This window comes from Rhodamnia argentea, chromosome 7 (assembly GCF_020921035.1).
Source record: "Rhodamnia argentea isolate NSW1041297 chromosome 7, ASM2092103v1, whole genome shotgun sequence".
NCBI lineage: Eukaryota > Viridiplantae > Streptophyta > Magnoliopsida > Myrtales > Myrtaceae > Rhodamnia > Rhodamnia argentea.
Window position 1 is genome coordinate 10,899,001 of NC_063156.1, and position 21,622 is coordinate 10,920,622.

The 21,622-nt window shown below is 39.4% G+C and overlaps 1 protein-coding gene across 2 annotated transcripts; it reads right to left on the reverse strand.

Annotated features, from left to right (window-relative positions):
• Positions 1-97: 97 nt before the first annotated feature.
• On the reverse strand, positions 98-21,149 carry LOC115737793 (RRP12-like protein). 2 transcript variants are annotated; one of them, XM_030670146.2, is made up of 17 exons: positions 20,456-21,149; positions 19,652-20,195; positions 18,081-18,329; positions 16,798-16,889; positions 15,441-15,651; positions 14,341-14,522; positions 14,014-14,238; positions 11,818-12,002; positions 11,117-11,210; positions 10,957-11,013; positions 10,746-10,880; positions 9,504-9,587; positions 9,312-9,425; positions 1,536-1,697; positions 1,330-1,458; positions 1,107-1,208; positions 98-965 (listed from the first exon to the last, which is right to left on the reverse strand). In XM_030670146.2, the coding sequence occupies exons 1-17, from the start codon at positions 21,020-21,022 to the stop codon at positions 576-578; spliced, it is 3,522 nt and encodes a 1,173-aa protein (XP_030526006.2). In that variant the 5' UTR covers positions 21,023-21,149; the 3' UTR covers positions 98-575. The 2 variants fall into 2 exon arrangements, 1 of the variants encoding a protein (XP_030526006.2); XR_007199333.1 differs by having other exon boundaries at positions 825-965; positions 1,107-1,211; positions 1,340-1,458.
• Between the last annotated feature and the right edge of the window lie 473 nt (positions 21,150-21,622).

Genomic DNA, 21,622 nt, shown 5'->3' on the forward strand with positions numbered 1-21,622 from the left:
CAAGAGCCTCATTTCCTGTTGCGTTCTCTCTCTCTCTCTCTAGAGCATGTTTACATCTTGCTCCAAAAAGGGCCAGCAATTACATGCTATTGCAAGATTCGATGAAGTGGATGATAAATTCATTTGATTACCAGCAAAAACATACGTCAGGCAATGAGTTACAACATCCAAATAAATTGAGAATAAAGATTATCCAATTCAAGGTTGTACAAGAGTCACTGAGTCAGATATAGCTTGCACTCATTTACAAGAAAAAATGGAAAGTGTACACTGTTGGTAATTCATGACGATATCACCCTTTAAGAGCCTCTTTGTCCCCTTACTTTTGATGCACCAAAAATTAGGACGATGAGCTTTTCAACCCATGACCTCCAAATGTAATCCTTGGCTGTGAAGCAGACCCAGGTGGAATATTCAGATCTATGCTTTCCCCCAAACCGAAAGGGTCAAATATGCGAAAGCCAAGAAAGTGTACTTGTCCCCGAATGCACTACTTTTGATGTGCCCAGGAGAAGCAAAATCGTCATAACTTCAAGATGCTCTGCAGAAAAAACCAGTATCCTCGTCCTTCCTACTTATTTCTTCTGTTTTTTCCGCCCAGCATTATTGCCATCTCGTGCTCTGGATGCTTTATGATTCCGTTTTGTGGTTTCCACGTTCATACTACTTTTCAGTTCCATCTTTCTCTTTTCCCCACTTCTGAGTTCGTGAAAGGTCCTCTTCCTTCTCTTTCCAAATTCATTGGATTTAATCTTAGAAAACTTCCGTGCAGCCGAATCACCATCCTTATTAGAACCTTCTAGTCTGCCATCAGCACTAAGAGAAGTTGCATATTCTCCTGAGTGGGGGGAAGCGTCTTTGTTTTTCAATCTCCGTTTATATCCTCGTCCCCTAGCATCTTTCTGACTTGCAGAAGCTTCCTTGTTTGCTATGCCGCCTTCATTTGAGGTTTTGTTTCGTCGATTCTGAAAGGTAGAACATGATCATTTCATAAAACAATATTCCAACCTCCAGAAATCATACACTGCTGGATAATCTTTCTCTAGGAAACACATCCAAGCTTGGATTCATTCTCATGTGCTATAGTGAAAAGGGAATATTGTTACCTCCATAACTGTCTTGAGAAAACCCTTGTACTTTTCTGGGGTAACAAGCTGAACAGCAGCAGAACCACACTTCCTAATCATTATCTCAAGAATGACTGTGACCTGCATATACAGTGATAGTGGGCATTCATTACAAGCTTGCAAAATAAGAGGCCCTTGGAAGGATGTGTGCATGGAATTATCACAAAACACCTCAGTTAACTCCCAGAAAGATTTCACATGCCTTTGATCTAAAGTGATTTCTGGAGACAGATGACCATGAAATGACACCATCAACAATGTCCGAAAGCAAACTCTGAAGGTCTTCATTTCGTAAGCAAGACACCACTACTTTCACAAAACCTAGAACAGCCTGCAAAATGTGTAAAAAAGAAACTCTTAAGCCATGCCAATTGGGACAACAATCTATTTTGGTAATGGTATACTCACTTTTATCACTTCCCCTGCTTTGCTTTGTAGCAGAGAAAGAACAGGAGGAATAAGATCAGGAATGGATAGACAGATATCAGTATCCTTGTAAACTAGTACGGACAATGCAGAAACAGCTCCACTTGTAATTTGAGGTGATGAACCAGAAAGATAGCCCATTATCTGAAAGCACATTATTTAGAGCCATAACACCACTGCTCGAAAAACAATTCAATCCTGAGAATTGTGATTGTCCAGTAACAAACCACTGTTAAGAACTACAAGCAGAAAGGAAAATCACAGGTTAAGATAGACAATTTTCCTATGACACATAAGTATGTTTTCCCGATCATCTAAGTGGATATAGAACTCCTTTGGGCAACCATTTACACAAGGAATCCAAGCTTCAAGAATAACACATGAGAAAGGGGCTACACTACCCCTTGATATACCAATTTGGCTTCTTAAAATTTTCTGCATTTTTCGTTGGATGAAACAAATGCAGAACTTCGATTGAATAGGCCACTTGATGTAGGCATGGGTGTAGCCTACTAAGTAACCAATTACATCTGACAAATTATATGATACATATACCAATCCTACATAAACTACATGGACCCACATTATAAAGTGACCAACTGTCATGTCTTCCATGTCAGGCAGACTAGAATTTTCCCAGGACAAACTGATGACGAATGCCGCGGCACTACAGAACTGAATCGCATGGGGAGTGAAGCATAAAGGTGAATGTAGGCTTTACTTTGAAATAATTAAGTAGACCAATTAGGCTTTACTACACTACCCCTGATAGACCAATTTGACTTCTCAAAGTTTCTGCATTTTTCATCAGATGAAACAAATACAGAATTTCGATTTAATAGGCTACTTAAGATAGTCAAATATACCTAAGCAGAAGAGATCCTAGCAAGGGTGTAGTCTCCTAGATTAACCAATTACATAACACAAACTATATGGTGCTTATACCAATCCTACGAAAATTATATGGAACACATGATAAATTAGCTGCCAAGAGTCATGTCCTCTGTCAAATAGACTAGACTTTTCCCATGACAAACTTGTCAGGAATGCCACAGCACTAGAGAATTAAATTGCATGGGCGAGAAGCATCTTATGAAAGATGAATGTAGGCTTTACTTTGTAATAATTAATTAGAACTGATCGAGATAGAACATGCTGCATGGAAACCCTAGTAATATTTGACCGAGAAATTAACTGGACATTTCTTTCCAAGTGGTAGCAGGATAAAACATAGTCCAAACTAGACTAACACTTGTGCTACTCAGACTCGGGGGCAACGATTGGGTATGGGCACACACCATGTTCAACTCTTGAAGCTTAGAATATAAAGACATGACTAGAAAAGGTGCACGAAAGATCAACACCAGGACAAGTTTACATCACAAAAGGTGGCATGTCTTTTGTAAATGACCAAACATTTTTTTTTCTCATAACCATAATAATATGTCCCATTCAATAATGTCGACACTAAAAATTTATTTTAACTTTGTCAATCGTGTTTCAATTAATGGGTTATTGATACCAATTTTCAGTCAAATCATCTTTTCTCTGCCTTCGTTATTTCTTAAAATGTAGTTGTTGTGCCTTAACTAGTGAATGAATACATGAGAATTTCATAAACATATGGTGATTCAAGTCAAAGTGTTTGATACATCTAAAAGTACGGATTTTTTTTTTAGTATTCTATTGTGATTGTGCTTCGGGGCCAACAAGGCATCCACAAGATATAGACCACATGATTTTGAAATTTTTTTTCTTGGTCAGAACATGATTGAATTTGGCCACTTGTATTTTGGTCCTTTGTCTTTCTCCGGGTTAGAGGGCATTATTCATCTTCTTATCTGGCTGCACTGCAAAGCCTAACCCCTTCGCAAAAGCATCTAGACAGGAATAAATGAACAAATAAGTTGTGACACTACCATACTGCAGCCGCGAAATTAGCTTTTTCCTTTTGGCAGAGAAGTATGTTTTGAGGCCTCAAAATCAATTTGTAGCCCTACCAGGCTTACAATGTTCGAATGCAATGCACATACTTATTCATGACCCAGTAAAGATTTTTAACCAATATCAGTTGGGGTATGCACAAGACCATGAGGACTTCAGTCCACAGTTTCACAATTCTGAAGTCAGGAACAACAACATGGCCAAAAAAGAGGAGGGATTGATTCACTACATTCTCCTTTGACTTTTCCCCCATCTATAGATGCTAGTTGAGGCAGAGCAGAAACCAATTATTACAACACGAAAGCCCTCCCATAAGACAACTTACATAGGATCTACAGTTGTAGAGTACGCATGTTGGACAAGATAATTAGAAGGACCTGCCTCAACCTCTTCCATTGTTACTTTCAACTGCCTATGGCCTAATGCACCCATTCTGCTAAAGTTCCATTTTTGTTTTCCTTGTATGTTCTGATATTCTTGAACACTTCGCTCTTTAATGGATTCATTTTACTAATGAAAATAGAAGTTGTGTAGTCTCAAACATGTCTTAAATAATCACAGTAATTTCTGCTAAAACTACACAAATATGTCCCATAATGAGGTGTTAAAGAGTAAAAAAGGGTAGGATGGTCTTTGTGGGTTTGTGGGTTTTGGGAGTTTACCCTAGTATGTATAAGCACGTCATTCTTTTCATTGAATAAGATTATTGAGTACTGTTTACATGGTATCAGAGCCAAGTTCGATTCTAAACCCTAGAACTAATCTCCATCACCGTCGACCACCAAAACTAGCGTCGCTCAAGCATCTTCAGGCCAGGGGAACTCAGATCTGAGTTGCCCAGGCCAGGCGACCCTAGACCTGACCCCAGATCCGAGTCGCCCAGGCCAGGCCCCAAAACCTGACGTCACCTAGCCCAGCCGACTCCCTTCTGGTGGTCAGCTGACATCACCAAGGCCCGGTGGCGTCCTTCCGGCGATCGCCTAACGTAGCTCAGGCCCGGCGACTCCCTTCTGGTGGTTGCGTGACTCAACCCAGGTTCAGTGACTTGGTTCTGGCAGCTTCTAACGTTGCTGGTTGAGGTGCAATTACTTTTTTGGTGGTCGCACAACCTATACTCATCTGATCTGCTACTTGAGGTGCAAACGAAGGCACGACAGCTGATGTAAGTGCTTTGTAAACACTGTGCAAGTCTCTAAATGCTTCTGTACAGATGATTGTGAAGTGGATGGGTAGTCCGGACTTTAATGTGGTTATTGATATGCGTGAGGAGGGCATAGTACTACTGTGAATGTTGATTGGCTGATTGTGTGATGATATGTGGGCTGATTGAGAAAGGCAGAGTATTGTTGTGTGTGGCAGCTGGTGTATTGATTTTATCGAATTTGCAGAGGTCATTTTGTGGCATGTGGTTTGATTCAACTAGTTTTGGTTTATTTGGTGATCAGTGGTGTGGCGATATTTTGTGAAGCTTTGTTCCTAGTTTAGTGGAAGAATCTGAGTATGGCAAATAACAACAAAGGAGTATTGATCGAAGTCATATCTGCATCCTCTAGTCATTTGACGGAGGAAAAATTAGCCGGGGTCACCAACTTCCAGCAATGGAAGAGAATTGTGGTGGTAGTATTGATCGGAAGAGAGCAAAATCACCATCCGACGGGTGAACAAATTGCCGCTGATACTAAATGGGATACAATAGATGCCAGAATTCTTGGACAAATGTGGAATTCTATGGAATCTCATGTGGCTGCCTTTTATACACATGTCACTACGGTTAAGGACCCGTGAGATTATTTAAATGTTCTTTACTCTGGAGAAAATAATCTATGAAGGATCTATGAAGTTTCTCAAGATTTCTTTAGAGCTGATAGAAAAGGTTGGCCTCTTACTCAATTCTTTGCTGATTTTAAACGGATGTATGAAGAGCTTAATCATTTCTTGCCAATTACCTCACATGTTAAGAAGATGCGGGAGCAGTGAGAACAATTGGCGGTTATGGGTTTTTTGGGAGCACTAGGACTAGAATTTGATGCGGTTCGTTCACAAATTCTTGAGGGAAACTCTGTGGCTTAACTAGCGGAGACCTTTTCTCGGGTCTTAAGGGTTTCGAGTGAATCATCCAAAGATATATCCCCCACAGGTGATAGCTCTGCGTTGGCGGTCCAAGGGAACCGAGGTGGTGGTTGAGGCCGTGGTGGTTGTCGTCGTGGTCGTGGCTTTAGTAGTGGTGGTTGTGGCCGTGGGTTCGGCAGAGGCCAACCACAATCATACAATAGTACATCCGGTGATACGGAAAATAATATTGGATTTGCACAGACATGTCATTATTGTGGTATACCTGGACATATTCGGCGGTTTTGCTATAAACTTCATGGAAGGCCCTCTCATACGATTGCAGCAAATGTAGCTAATGCAATCGAGTCCGGTATTTCTTCTCGGTTCTCCGAAGGAGGAACATTGATCAGAATGTCAGAAGAGGAACTCGCTAGAAACAATCGGTTCCAAATTTCTCGACCAGTTTCCTCTTCCACGCCTACTTTTGCTCGTAAAGGTAATGCAACAACGTGTCTCATCTAAATCTCGCTCCTAGGTCATTGATTCAAGTGCTACCGATCATATGACTGGATCTTTAGGTATTTTTTTCAACCTTTCATGAGTCTGCATCCAACGTTACATTAGCCAATGGCTCCCTATCCACAATAAAAGGGATAGGCACTATTCCCTTGACATCCTCCATATCTTTATCTTCTATTATGTACCTCCCGAATTTTCCGTTTAACCTTTTGTCTGTCGATCATCTTACCAAAGAATATAAGCGTTACGTAACCTTCTATCCAGATTCCTGTGTTTTTCGGGATTTGAAAACGAAGAAAATGATTGGTAGAGGACATATGTTGAGGGGGCTATATGTGTTTGACGATGCTACCAGTGTTGCTTGTTCAGCAGTTTCTCCACATCAAATTCATTGCCGCTTGGGACATCCCTCTTTGGGAAGTTTGAAGAAGTTAGATTCCCATTTCATTCTTCATCTTGTATTGAGTGTGAGTCGTCTCAATTTGGGAAATTGCACCGTATTAGTTATAGTCCAAGAGTCAATAAACAAGCCTCTCGGCCATTTGCTTTAGTTCATTCCGATGTTTGGGACCCATGTCCCGCTACTTCAAAGTTGGCTTTTAAGTACTTCGTTACTTTTGTAGATCTATTCAAGAGCCACTTGACTATATCTAATAAAAAGTTGTTTTGAGTTATTCTCTATTTTTTGTGCATTTGTTAACAAAGTACATACTCAATTTTCAGCTTGTGTTCTTCGCAGTGATAATGCCGAAGAGTACTTTTCTAAGACCTTCTCTGAATTCATGTCCCAATGGGGGATTCTTCATCGGTCCTCTTGTTCGGATACACCACAACAAAATGGTATCGCCGAAAGAAAGAACCGCCACTTGTTACAAATTACACGTTTTTTGATGTTTGAAATGAAGGTAGATAAATCTTTTTGGGTTGACCTTGTTATAACTGCGTGTTATCTCATCAATTGCATGCCATCCTCTATTCTTAAGGGTGCAATTCCCCACTCTCTTCTCGTTTCCTTCGACCCCTTATTTCATTTGCCTCCTCGCATATTTGGTTGTTCGTTATGTGCGCGATCACCGTCCAGGACTTTCTAAACTTGATCCTCAATCGCTTAAATGCATTTTTGTGGAGTATTCTCGTACACAAAAAGGTTATCGGTGCTATTGTCCCTCTTTGCATAAGTATTTCACTACTGCAGATGTCTCCTTTTTTGAGTGTACTATTTATTCTGATAATCCGATGGAGCCCCTTACAGTGGATGATGATTCCTTGACATATGTTATTATGGAATCAACACTCACTTCGAAGCCTCCGGTTCCTCCGCCACCTATCCAATATGTTAATAGTACACGTCCTCGTCGGCATGTGGAGCCCCTTGCAGATGTATCTCAGCCTATCTCGTCTTCTTCATCTTCTGATCTTGAGGCAAGCCATCCACATACTGATCTTGATATTCCTATTGCACATCGCAAAGGAGTTCATAGTTGTACGAAACACCCTATTGCACAATTTGTCTCATTTTCTGGTTTATCTACCTCTTGTCAGGCTAGTCTAATGACCATTGATACACACCTATTCCTAAAACTATTGTTGAAGCATTATCTAGTCCAGGCTGGAGGACGACTATGGAAGAGGAACTATTGGCACTGGACCAAAACCAGACTTGAGATCTTGTTCCTTTACCCGAAGGGAAGACAGCCATTGGATGTACGTGGGTATTTACCGTCAAGGTTAACCCCGAAGGTTCTCTTGCTCGTCTCAAGGCCAGATTGGTTGCTAAAGGGTATGCACGGGTTTATGGCGACGATTATGGCGATACCTTTTCTCCAGTGGCTAAGATGACCTCCGTTCATCTTTTACTTTCTTTGGCTGCTTCCGCTAGTTGGCCTTTGTTTCAGCTTGATGTTAAGAATGTCTTTCTTCATGGCGATGTACAAGAAGAGGTGTATATAGAGCAACCACCCGGGTTTGTTGCTTAGGGGGAGTCCGGCCATGTTTGTAGTTTAAAAAAATCTCTATATCGTTTGAAATGATCTCCTACAGCCTGGTTCGGGAAGTTTATCGAGACGATACTCCAGTTTGGATTGTATAGATGTACTGGAGATCATTCAATGTTTTATCGAGATTACGAAGCTGGTCGGATATTTCTTATAGTTTATGTAGATGATATTGTCATAACTAGAGGTGATTCTATAAGTATTAAAGAGTTGAAACCGTATTTACAACAACGGTTTCATACAAAGGATTTGGGATCGCCTAGATATTTCTTGGGTATCGAAGTGGCACGGGCGAAGAAAGGTATTCATATCTCACAACGAAAGTATGTTCTCGATTTGCATACCGAGACGGGTATGTTAGGAGCTAAACCACTGGATATACCAATGGAAGTGGGTTTCAAACCGATGGCAGAGGATGGTGAATTGTTAGATGATCCAAAAAGGTAGCGAAGGCTGGTTGGAAAACTAAATTATCTATCACTCGACCCGATATTTCCTTTCCAGTGAGTATTGTGAGTCGGTTTATGTCCTCCCCACGTACCTCACAATGGGATGCCGTAATCGAATCGTCGAGATACCCGAAGAAATCTCCAGGTTGTGGTCCGATATATAGAGATCATGGTCACGGAAGGGTGGAAGCCTTCTCGGATGTTGAATGGGCAGGATCCCCTATAGATAGGAGATCTACATCAAATTATTGCACTTTTGTGGAAAGAAACTTAGTATCTTGGAAGAGTAAGAAGCAAAGTGTTGTGGCTAGATCAAGTGCGTAATCAAAATACAGAGCTATGGCTCAAGCTACTTGTGAGTTAATTTGGATGCGCCAACTATTAGTTGAATTCGGATTCAAAGATCCTATGGGGCTGTGGTGCGATAATCAAGCAGCTATCCATATTGCTTCTAATCCAGTATTCCATGAGCGTACCAAGCATATTGAAGTTGATTGCCATCTTGTCCGTGAGAAGCTTCAAGCTGGAGTCATCTCTACTAGTTACATTAGGACCGGTGAACAACTGGCTGATATTTTCACCAAATCTCTAGGGAGTAGTAGGGTTGAGTATATTTGTAACAAGCTGGGCATGCTTAAATATCCATGCTCCAGCTTGAGGGGGAGTGTTAAAGAGTAAAAAAGGGTAGGATGGTCATTATGGGTTTGTGGGTTTTGGGAGTTTACCCTAGTATGTATAAGTACGTCATTCTTTTCATTGAATAAGATTATTGAGTACTGTTTACATGAGGAATACTGTACCATGTCAATCAGTTTCTGATAAGGTGCAACTGAACTAACAGGCGAAATGCTTCTCAAGCTGGAACTTATGTGGATGAGAACATCACAAGCTTCCTTCCTAGATTCCTCCTTAGCCTGCAAATTTCATATGCCACGACAGTGATTAGTGCCATAAGCGGATCATCACCCCCACATAGGAAAGGAGAATCTTACATCCTTTAAGACAAGTATAATCTCATTGAGGAGGAAAAAAGCTTTTGAATCTTCTTTCTCCTCCTGCTCCTCCTCAGAGTTCATCTGCATAGACAAATTAACTTGACATGTCAAATAGAACAGCATATGAAATCAACCATGCAAATGCATCATAACCAAAAGCTTAAAAACGTGTTTGCAAGATATACATACACGACTCTTTCCAGACACGAGCTAAAAGAATAGAACAGCATAAATGAATTAACTTGACATGTCAAATAGAACCGCATATGACAACCATAGAGGTGCGTATATTACTTATCCGAACTGCAATTGCAAATACATGACTCCTTCCATGTTAAGACACAAGCCAAAAGAAAAAGAAGTCTTTGGCATTAAAAGTGGAAAAGCCATTCATGACATTTGATATTATTTATTACCAAGTAAGGGAAGATGGGTGAATGGCAATAACTGGATGAGGTTATTAGAAATTTAAAAAGTTCTGAGATTTTCAAAAACTGATCTGTTAGGTTTACGGGGTAAGAGAGAACTTTAAGCAAAACACAATTCATATATCAGTTTTGATTTTTTTTTTTAAAATTCCACAAAGTTCAATAAAAAATAATAAGGTGATGAAATACTCTATGCTTAGCTTTAAACAAGAAGCTATTAGCCATCCATAAATTCAGGAGTTCAGAAAATTGAAAAGGTTTAATAGTCTTCATATTCACAAATACAAACATGTTCTACACATGTTATTGTGTAACATGGTAAGAAATTCCTTCGAGATGGACAGAATTGCCCAAGCCAGGAGGTCATGCAGAAATATTTAATTTAAGGTTTGTGATATAGCTGCTCACATGCAGCATACAATTATGGCAACAGAGAGAGAATAAAAGCCAAACTCAGATAACTACTAATATAACTGTTGTAGTACATCAAGAATATAGCAAAAAACACGAGAAGAAATTTACTATGAAAAGAAATGCAACATCTTTCGATAGATGTTGTATACGTCTCTTTTAAGTTGGACTAATCATGAGGAGTTTTACTAGCACAGGATTAAAACATTTCCTAAAGGCTCATCGCACTGTGATTCCAAGACAACCAGCCCAGGACATAGCTCCTATTTGGTTTATGATCTCAAAACCTGAGATACACTAAACCGAAGGACATAAATTCCGCACTTCTTTCACAAGAACAGTAGACACCAAACATACACATGTCAAAGCAAGTACTGCATGCCACAAGAAACTTTCTGACCTTTAATGCATGAACCATCAGGACATGAAAACAAGTAAAGCGGCTTCTCAGAGTTGCAGTATCAGATGGAGTCTTCAGGCCAATTAGTAAATCAATCAACTGCGAATATTGAGATGAACAAAACCAGGGATGCTCCTGCATAATAGAAATGACAGAAACACATTCACTTCCAGCAAGAATATATATTTGAATGAAGATACCACAATCATACCTCCAAGATATTGCTCAAAGCATTGTATGCTTCAGCATGGCCATTGTCATTGCTTTCCTTGTAGAAGAAAAATTCATGAATGGTTTTAGGCTACAGAAATTACTGAACACATATATTAAATCAAGAAATTAAAGCTTCTGTTCTCAAAGTCGATGCAAACCTGAAAAGTGTCCTTAACAAAGCTAAACACCAAATCAATGAGATCCTTCTGTGCTCCTTCAATAAGAAAAGATGCTAGCTCCAGCAACAAGCACCTGGGTGAAGCTGCATTCTCTTAGTTTCATAAGAGGAGTGGATTTATCACTCTGTCCAAATGGGTGTGGGGGTGTGCTCTTTTTTTTTTTTTTTTTTTATTGTGTGCGCGCGCGTTTGTGCGTGGGTGTTTTTGGGGCAAAAAGAGGGGTGTGGAGTCACTCCCCTTATTCAGCACCATTCTGGATGCGTTCTCATGACCGTACTGTACTGGCATAGAACACGACAAAATGTCATCAAGAAGAGGAGACAGCAGCGCCCAATTTCCATGAAATGGTAACTCAAAATTCTGCAGGCAGAATATATAATCTATGCATCTGGACACAACCTAGTAATCTCTGCAATAGCTAATAGTAGAAAATAGTTCTGGATGCTCACACAACACAGTTGGTCATGCCCATAATCAGACATCTGCTACAATGAATTGTCAAATATGCGCCTAAAGGAACCCCACCCCACCCCAACCCAACGCCACCCCCCCTCTCTTTGTATCAAGTGATTGTAAGCAGTCAAGTGTATATGCATATGACAACATCTATGAATCTTTCATTATAATCATCAATATGACTCGCCAACAATTCTATCCACAAGGCACTCTCTCTCTGTTACCTTTTAGCATTTTCATCAATAGTGTGCTCATTTCCTGGTTCTCTGTCCGTTGATGCATCCATTTCATCTCTTCCCCCCTCAAATTCATCTCTATTATTTAGAATGCCAAATCTTTTGAGAAATGACACAAAAATTTCTCTGGTTGAAGAAGAATCGGTGATAGAAGCTAAGCAACCAATAGCATCCTGAGAAATCAAAACTGAGCATGATAATCCAACTAATATTATATATTTCAATTACTAAGCAAACTTGACGGGAAAAGTAAAAGGTAATCCATGACCATTGAATGAACATATCTCTTAAAGTTCTTTAAGACGACTACTCAATGCAGCTTCCTTTCACTAATTCGATGCAATCCACAGGACTCAATCCTCTCTTTCAAGAAGTTCATTAGCAAAATCATTGAATGCTTTATAATGCTCAGAAATTTGATCCAATTAAAAAAGCAGCCACGAAGTTCTACAACTCACATGCATAACGTTCCCTTCCACAATAGCTAACCTAATCTATCTAACCAAATTTAGTACTTCACTATTTTGGTGTTCTATGGTGAGTTCATGGAGAGTAGACACTTGGTACACTATGTTGATGCCACTTCACCTCCCAATTTTGAGTTGAATCTTGCATTGATAGTTTACGTTAGAAAGTCCAACCCAAAAGTTAAGCTATTAAGTCGAGGGAGACCACATGAATATAAAAAGCATATAAGATCCGTTGTCCGGCGGTGTGGGACAACAACTTCAACATCCCCTCTCATGTGCAAGCGGAATTAAGAACGGCACGTGGGATTTCACAAATGGGGGTGCGCCCACATACGCGAACAACGCTAGCTCTGGTACCATGTTAGAAAGTTCAACCCAAAAGCTTAAGCTATTAGGTGAACAGAGACCACATGAATATAAAGAGCATATAAGATCCGTTGTCGGGGATGTGGGACAACAACTTCATTAGTTTACAATACACATTCTCAAGTCAGTTCAACTATAGCTTCGTGAAGTGATGGGACCAAATGTCCTATAGAATTGCCCTAATTTATCACGCCAACAAAAGTTGCATCAACTTCTTTATACCAGCTATAACTTCGTTTCAACAGTCATGGAATGTTTCGAACATAAGCATAGAAAAAGTTGTCATTATTTTCAAACCTGTTTGGCCTATTCTCCATTTAATGCTTTTCTCCATATACATACTCTTTCATTTGAAGATTCAATATTGTCAATGCCGCGAGAATAGGAAAGACAATCATGCTGAGTAGAAGATTCCAAGTAAGGTGTATAATTTTAGGCTCTTGAATTCACATTTTACTCTAGGGTGTCACAAGTATAACTACTCTGATAGTGAAGATTTTTCTCTTGATTTTCTTATTTAAAAGAAAATGCTGTTATCTCATGGGGCACACTTGAGAACTATTCTCTCATGCAGAGCGGGGATGGAACAATATTTTCCCCTTAAGGCAGGGACTGGGAACAATATTCGTGGCCCGCTCCTCCCCATGGTAACCACTAGTGTGTACAATTGGCAAGTGCCTCGAATGATGTAATCAGAAGTTTAATTTACATACTTAAGGCAAATTTACATGTCAAAAGGGCTGGAGGGAGGTCTAAGAACACATGACAAAAGCTTCTAGCTAGAATCCCAAAAATGTGTGAAGCTTCCGTAAGGGTATCAAATAGCAGAGAATGACCTAATATATATCCATGTAGCCAAACCCATTTACTTGAACTGTCTCCATAAAACTTTCTGCCGCACTTATGAGAATGATGCGGTCTCACTAGGAAGGAGATTAGGCAGGTCTAAAACTGACCAACCCAACAATCAAATTTAGCATGTCAACCCCTCGTAGTGAAAACAGAAACCTTCGAATTCCTCTCTACTTCCTCCAGCAATTAATATTGACAGAAAGAGACCCTTCTAGTTATATTATTTTCCATCTGGATAGGACTGACGAGGGAGATAGAGTTTGGATAGACATAATTACCATAGAGTATTAGTACCCTGTTATATCTTATAGTGCACATGAGTCCTATTAGCATCTTTGAGATGAGGCATATGCCTAAAAAATTGGAGAAAAAGTTCACACAACCAAAGTCAGTGGAAAATTTTGAATATGAAGGGGTAGAGAAAACAACTGCACAATAACAAGTCAGAAATTAGAATAGAGACAAAAATGACTTAATTTAGTGTTTGATGGAGAACCTTCAAGTATGACCTTGTTGCAGGAATGGAATCCACAAATAAGTCAGATAGAAGTTGGAGCAACTCAGTAGAGCATGAACTTAAAGCCTTGATATTTCTGCTTGCAGTTTTTTTGGTGTAAATCGGTAGAGTTTGAGACTCTAAGCCGGATGCTTGCATAGCACAGGTGTCCAAATCTTTTACTACTCTATAGCCGAGTACACTCGTATTCTGACTCACAAGGATCTGCAGAATTTCAACAGTACTATGAGGAGATTTGGAAAACACCTCTTCCCAGCTAAAGAACAAGAGTGATTCAAATGTCATCAATGTGGCAAGAAAGTTCACCTTTAAAGCAAGAGCCACACTTTCATGCATAAAGGATTTCTTCTTAAGAAAATCAGTCACTAATACTGCCAAACGTCCAAACTGTTTGTCCGTATCACTTGAACCTCGGCAAAAGGCCGGTAACAGTTTCCAAAGGTCATGAGCATGACCCAGCAGCTCTTTACGAAGTACTGATTTCTTAACTGGAGAAAAGATGAAGCAAAATCAAATCCCCGACGTCCCTAAAACGTTAACGATGAACTGAACAACACTCAAATCAAGTAATGCTGATTAAGGACTCCACTACATTCAAGAACAATTGGCATTCAACCAAAGCTCACACTAAAAAATATGCATCAAGGAAGGAAAAGCTAATATCACAAAGGCAGAGTAAGAATAAAATGCATTAAAAAAATATTTTGGTCCCCAGATCTTTGTCTCTGCTATCATATATCTATAGATGCAAAAAACATACCTTGAGGTGAACAATTGCGATAAGAACTAATATGTATATGTGTCATTCAATGGGTATCATAAGCCAAGTAGGGAGAGGTGAATGCTTTGGGATGGTAACTATCAAATGGGATCAACAAATAAGAAAAATCGAGAAGATGACAATCCTGTTAGAATTCTTCAAAAAGCTTTCAGCACAGCTTATAGGCAGGTTGAACCACCGAGTTTGATAAGTCTAATGAGAGTCTTATGGGAGACTGCAGCTCCTTCTAACATAGCTTATGAACATGCAAAAATGATCCCATGTGACAGATGATCTTTCATGAGGAGTTTCTGACAGACAAAAAAATTATTTGTATTGAGTTATTGCTTAAACGCACAGTATTTGGTGCATTTATTCCTTGGAAGAAATTATAAGATGTGTCTCCTATCGAAGAAATTTAGTAGTGCCTTTAAACAAAAAGCTGGACATTTTCCCTGCTTAAACTGATTTGAATCTGAATATGGAATTAAAGATGGAGATTCTAGGTTGCTTTTAATTGATAAGTCATAACTTATGCACAACCAGTGGTGAAACAGCCATGGATCACCACACTTACTATGACATCACATATGATATCTGAGAATAAAAATCGTGCAAACAGAAGTCCTGTAGAATGATCACATACCTCCAGAACTAGCACGCTTGAAAGATTTTGCCAGCGGCACAATATAATCCATGTAATACTCAATCGATGAACCGACCACATAATCTCTTAGAATGGGCACCAACCAAACATTGCTGCAACTAAAGTCGTCGGGAAGCAGCGAAATAGGCACAACAGAAAGCATCTTTTCTGGGCCCATAGCAATTACAGCAGAACCAATACATCTCTGAAGCTGTGAGTTGAAGTAAATTAAACATTGATGTTAGCATTCGAACAATCTTCAAACTACACAAGTATTAGCTTGATAAAACTAGATGGTGAATTATTTGTTTCATCAGATCATAGCAATCTACTATGCTCAAAGCTCCGTTAACTTTTCATCTACCCAATTGAGTGAAAGAAGCTTTTCTTAATCCTTATACATCACTTGATGAGTCAATCCGCCAACAAGTCTTGCTTTTACTGCTATATTGGGAGTTACTCCACATATTGGTTGATTTGGAGGAACAAAAATAACCTTTTGTTAAGGCTCCAATCAACAATTCAATATAACTAACAATATTCCCGACGCCAAGCTGATTTGGAGTTTGCTATGACCCCCATCTTCTTCTTTGCACACTTCAATAGGATAAACATATGAAACAGAGATGACTTGAAAAATCAAATTTTGGAGAGCAAGACTAAGAAATTGCCTTTACATCGTTCTCTTGAAAATCGATTTCAAGAGCAAGACAAACTAATACCCTTTAAATCATTCTCTTTTTCCTTCATACATGAAACTAAATCAAGTATAAGGCAGCAAGGGGGTGCAAACCCAAGTACCAAAAGAGATCAAGAAAGCCAAAAAAGCTCAATTCATCGATAATGACAATTAATGCATTTACATCCACATGCATGTTTGCAAGTTGTGTTTCCACTTCCATAAGAACATTGACAAAAAACAAGGAAAAAGTATCTTGCCTTCTTCCATGAGTAACCAGCCTTGCTATGAATGAAAACATCATCACATAATGAAGTCCTTTTGTTGCTTCGAAGAGCAATATCATGACTTTATTTAAGAACTTTATCCATTTACAACATACTCGTAATTTCAGCAGCTATAACGACAGAAGGAACACCACTGCACTGACATGCCATTTAGAGAGCTCAACTGTACCGGGAACCAGAGGCAATTTGGGCCATTACACTCTTAACTAGAGATGATAATCAACATATTCAGACACTCTTTTAACATAGTATGATATGAATACTGTATGGCAAACTTGCACCCTTGCAAGAACTTAAAAAGAAGCTAAAGATGATCCAACAGAAATAACAGCTATTTCGCACCAATGATATTTCTCATGCCAATAAATTTCTAAAGCATACAAGTACGTACATGGACTGTGATAGATGCGTCCCTTCCAGCTGTGGTCATTAAGTGAACAAGTTTGAGTAGGACACTCCTCATATGGATGTAAGAAGTTTTTCCTACACAACATTTACAAAGATGAGAGGACTGTGTAAATCAGTTCATGGTACTTGAACAAAGATAATCAAATGAGAAAAAATAGCCTTTATACACTTTAAGAAGAGTGCATGTGAAATGAATCCGGAGCAATCTCACAACTCATTCCATACTCATAGGGAACAACAATGTCACCCACAACCAAAGTGGCACTATTTTTTTTATATAAAAGGAAAACTATCATTCCAAAATTCCAATGAACTTCCAAGAGACAACAATCTCCCTTGTAAATGGAACGGGATCATGAAGGAGGTACGTACACCTAGCTAGTTCAAAAGAACAGATAGATGAACGAAAACAGCAAAATCCACAGTAAAACCAGTACTCATGATTCAGGACATCCCAAGTCTAAACTTTATATAATTTGCAATCAGGAATTATCTTTAAAAAAAAATGGCAGCTTAATCACTACAGTCAAGTTCAAACTGACATCTTATGAAGATCAAGTGGCAACACCCAGGACTTTAGAATTTTTTACAGTGAAGACTCATCAATATTGCTGATCATATCCCATTTGACTTCCAGCATGCAAGACAACATACTTTTGAGAAGGTCAAACTGTAAACCTCATGCAAGCAAGGTCAAAACTCAATTCAAGTAGAAGTCAACTTCTACTGCATAATTTATTGCAAGATCTAGCACTAATATATTTATCTTTGCTGAAGTTTGAGATTTCTTTTCGGTTAATGCTAAGTACATAAAAAGTCCTAATGAAAAGGGAAGAATGCCTTCCAGCTAATTTAGTAGTTGAAAAGTAAACCAAAAATACAGCCACAGCAGAGCTCGTATTCCTCTACTATGTTGAACATTGTCAGCAAGCCCACACAAAAAGAGAATCGAAAGCAAGAACTGCAGAAAGTAGTAGCCAAGAAGTCGAGATGGAGAAACAGAGGGAATTAGAATTGGTTCAGACACAATTATAAGTCAATTCTTTTGCAATCAAATTCAGAAATTGGCATATAGCAGTAATTGATCAATGTCTGGTAGAGCTTGATCATGCCAATCATACAAATCACAAGAAACAGAGAATATTAAACATATGCGCTTGAGTTATTTCATGACAAAAAAAGGTTAATACATTTATTTTTGCAATAGACGAATAGCAAGAAACAAAGATCTTCTATAGCATACAAGACATCAAGATGTATGCATACCGAGTTTGAGGTACAAAAGAGAGATTACGGAAAGTGCATGCTGATTTGGAGTTTCACCATGGGCAATGAGGGCACTTTCCAAAGCAATACATATTCTGCTTATTGCCGTTGTTTCCAGACTCTCCTCACTTACATCATCACTTGATTGGCTCTCCATAAGGAAAGTCTTTTCATTTACTTGTTCATTAATCAAGTCCTTTAAAATACTTGAGGCCTGCGATGCGGCATCAGCCTCACCAGCTAGAAGTCCTGAATTAGTATCATCAAGTGCATCAGAAAATAAACACCGGCATTAACAATATCATAAGATCGAGCGAACCATCTACAATATCATCTCCACTAACTGAAAATTGACAAAAGATAAAAGTAGAGTCCATGAAAGTAAGCTTCCAAGTACATCGACCTAGGCTCTTGGGTGGTAGAGGTTCATTTGTTTATCAAGCAAGGGGTAATCCCATATTTTCAATATCTCCAAAATGATGTCTTAGACTCTTTGATATACCGCTTTTGCACGTAGCTTCTAGTAAGAGGGATGATACCCTTTTAAGCTACTATTTTTTTCTATCACAACTCTTTCCTACCACCATACATAAGTGTGCTTTTTTCCTATCATAACTCCTTCGTTCCACCAAGACAGAGAAGATTGTTGTAATGGTTTTCTTAAAATAACAGGAGCGAAATAATGAAAAACATCAACAGCAGAGAAAAGAAACAGGAAAATGAAAAAAATAATATGCAACAAAGGGTTGACTATATTTGGGAAAGTTAATCGATGAACAAGGTGCCATAAATTAATATAAAGGCAGTAAATCTTTTGATTAACATAGAGATCGCATTATTTTGGTAATATACAGACGGTTTAACTTCACCGTATTGTCTGTTCTACCATCGAACTTCAATTTGCACCATGGCTATCAACCACTGCCCTTTACAAATCTTCCAAGTGTGTTGTCCTACTTACAAATCATTAAAGACGTTTATATAACTTTGTAAAGTATGGTGACAAGCAATATACACAATTTAAATTTGATGCACCTACTTCCATGCACCACTTTACACAACAGAAGGTAAAGCTTCAATCAACAAACTCAATCAATGATAAGATTGATACCGGCAGTGTTGGAGATTTAGAAGGCAACACAAAATGTGACAAGGGAATCCTCACCAACTAAGGAATCCGCCTTAGGATACAGGACAGTATTTTATAAGAAAAAAGTTTATTACTTGAGAAATATGCTCAAATATGTCATGAAGATGAAAGACCAAGAAAAGAAAATAACAAAACGACCAGCGATTCAAGAAATGATTAGAGCATGAACCCCCACCAAACGCTTAAATCAGCAAAAACAGAATCAAGAGAAGATCAAGATATTTGAATTCTCCCTCATTCCATTCTTTTCCAGACGCACCATGTGAGGCAAAGAGTAGGAGTATTTTCGGCTGTTTTGAAATGTAGAGAAGAAGGGGAAAACATAGCATGATTGTACAACCTAGATCCCAAAATTAGCCAAGAAACTACCAAAACAAAGCAGTCGGAGCAGCACCTGCACCAAGAAAGTCAAGAAGCAAACCTGCTAGAGACTCCAAAACTACAGGAAGGTTCTTAATCCACGAGCTTGATCCTCCACTTTGAATTTTATTCAGAGCAACTCTTAACAAGTTTGCAGCAGTCATGACAGTGTCCACTGGGTTCTCTTTTGAAGAAACATACGAAGCAAGAGAAATGACGACATTTTCTATATCCTGAGAAGTATCTCCCACTGCTAGAGTTTCCAATAATGCCTCAATGATCTTAAGTATGTGTGTCGCAAGCGCTGAGAACCTGGGGCTGATAAGCTTGTTTAATTCTGAAAGAATCTGAATGCTTACTTTGGCAGATAGATATGGACAAACAGATATCAGCACATTAAGCATATGTAAGAATCCGATATTTTGGGATTTCAACAGTTTATCATCTTTAGATCCATCATCAGGACTAGTAGTCCGTGACCAATCTGCTGAACAACTGCAACTTTCAAAAGAAGACAGTACCAGCTTGCTTGCTTTTGCAACAACAATTGAGGACCCAAAGCACTTAAACACCTTTTCAAGACATTCTTGTGCACATCGCCGAACCTGAGAAAAGAACATAGCATATCCTTAAGTCCACAATCAAGATCAGCATCTAAGCAGTTGCTAGTCATTTCCTACAACAAGCGAAAGAACAGTAACGCACTTCCACCTTTCAAAGCCCAATTACGGTCAATAAAGCCATAAGCGGAAGAATACTGACCTAAAAAGGTGACAATTATATGTTGCAAAGTCTAACCCAAAAAATATCCAAAGAGATTAAAAGAGCAGAACAGGATACAGTAATGTGTGATTTGCGACACTACCTTAGGACGCTTGTCCACAGAGAATTTCAAAAGTGTCTTGAACCCCAATTTCACCGAATTCCAATCCCCCAACTCGCAAAACCCAAGCAAAATCCCCAAACACTTCACTGCGGACCTCACGCTGGACACGGCCAGCTTCTCCTCCTCCCTCGCCAACACCTCGGCCAACACCTCCACAGCCTCCCTCGCCTTCGCAGGCGCGACACCCTGCGGCGGCACCGCTGGCAGGACGATCGTGAGGAATGACATGAGCGCCGCGATCTCCGTGGAGTCCAGGGTCTCCAACGAGGATGTGGTCTCGACGGCGGACATGGCGGCGCCGAAGTAAGAGAAGGGCGTGAGGGGGAGGGACTCGGCGTCGAGGATGGCGCGCATGGCGGCGGCGGTGGCGAGGAGGTGGCGATGCTGAGGGGCGGAGGACTTGGCGTAGCGGTGCATCAGCTGTTGGCAGATGTCAGCTCCGTCTCGTAATGGTTCTTCGGTGTGGTCGCGCTCCATCGGTTGATCCTGTTGAATCAATAAGGGTTGTTCTTCCTGCTTTCGTTGTCTGTGCTTCTGTGGCCTCATGGCGGCGGCGGCGGTGGTGGCTTCCGATCGCCGCCGTTTGTGGTGGCTTCTTCCTACTGTGGAATTGTTCGGGGTTTATGAAAGGAGCGCAGAGAAGAGAAGGGTTTAAGAGAATTTTATTTTTGGTTTTATTTATTTTCCTTTCTCTTAAAATAAGAACTAAGAAGAGGCTATTTAACACATCCCTTTTCTTTTTTTAATTCGGCCCAAAAAAAAAAAAAAAAACACATCTCTTTTGGCTAAGACCACACCTTGTGAAGTGACTAAAGTGCCCCTATCTTCTCAATTCCATGTTATTATTACCATGTCTCTCTCTTATGGAGCGCTTATCCATGATTTCATCTTTTCAATCACAAGATTCGCGACGAATGACATATTTTTTTATTCGAGGATTTTTAGTAAAATCAGGGTTAAAAATTTAAACACAACATTTTTATCTGTTTTATCTTGACTTAGAACTAGAATAATGTTTGTAGGGTTTATGAGTAAGAAATTCATTTTTTGATGCTCCACGAAGAACATTTTTTAATATGTTGATTAGGTCTGACTCACCCATGATTTCTGTCATGTAACTTAATTTTCAAGAAGATACAAATAATA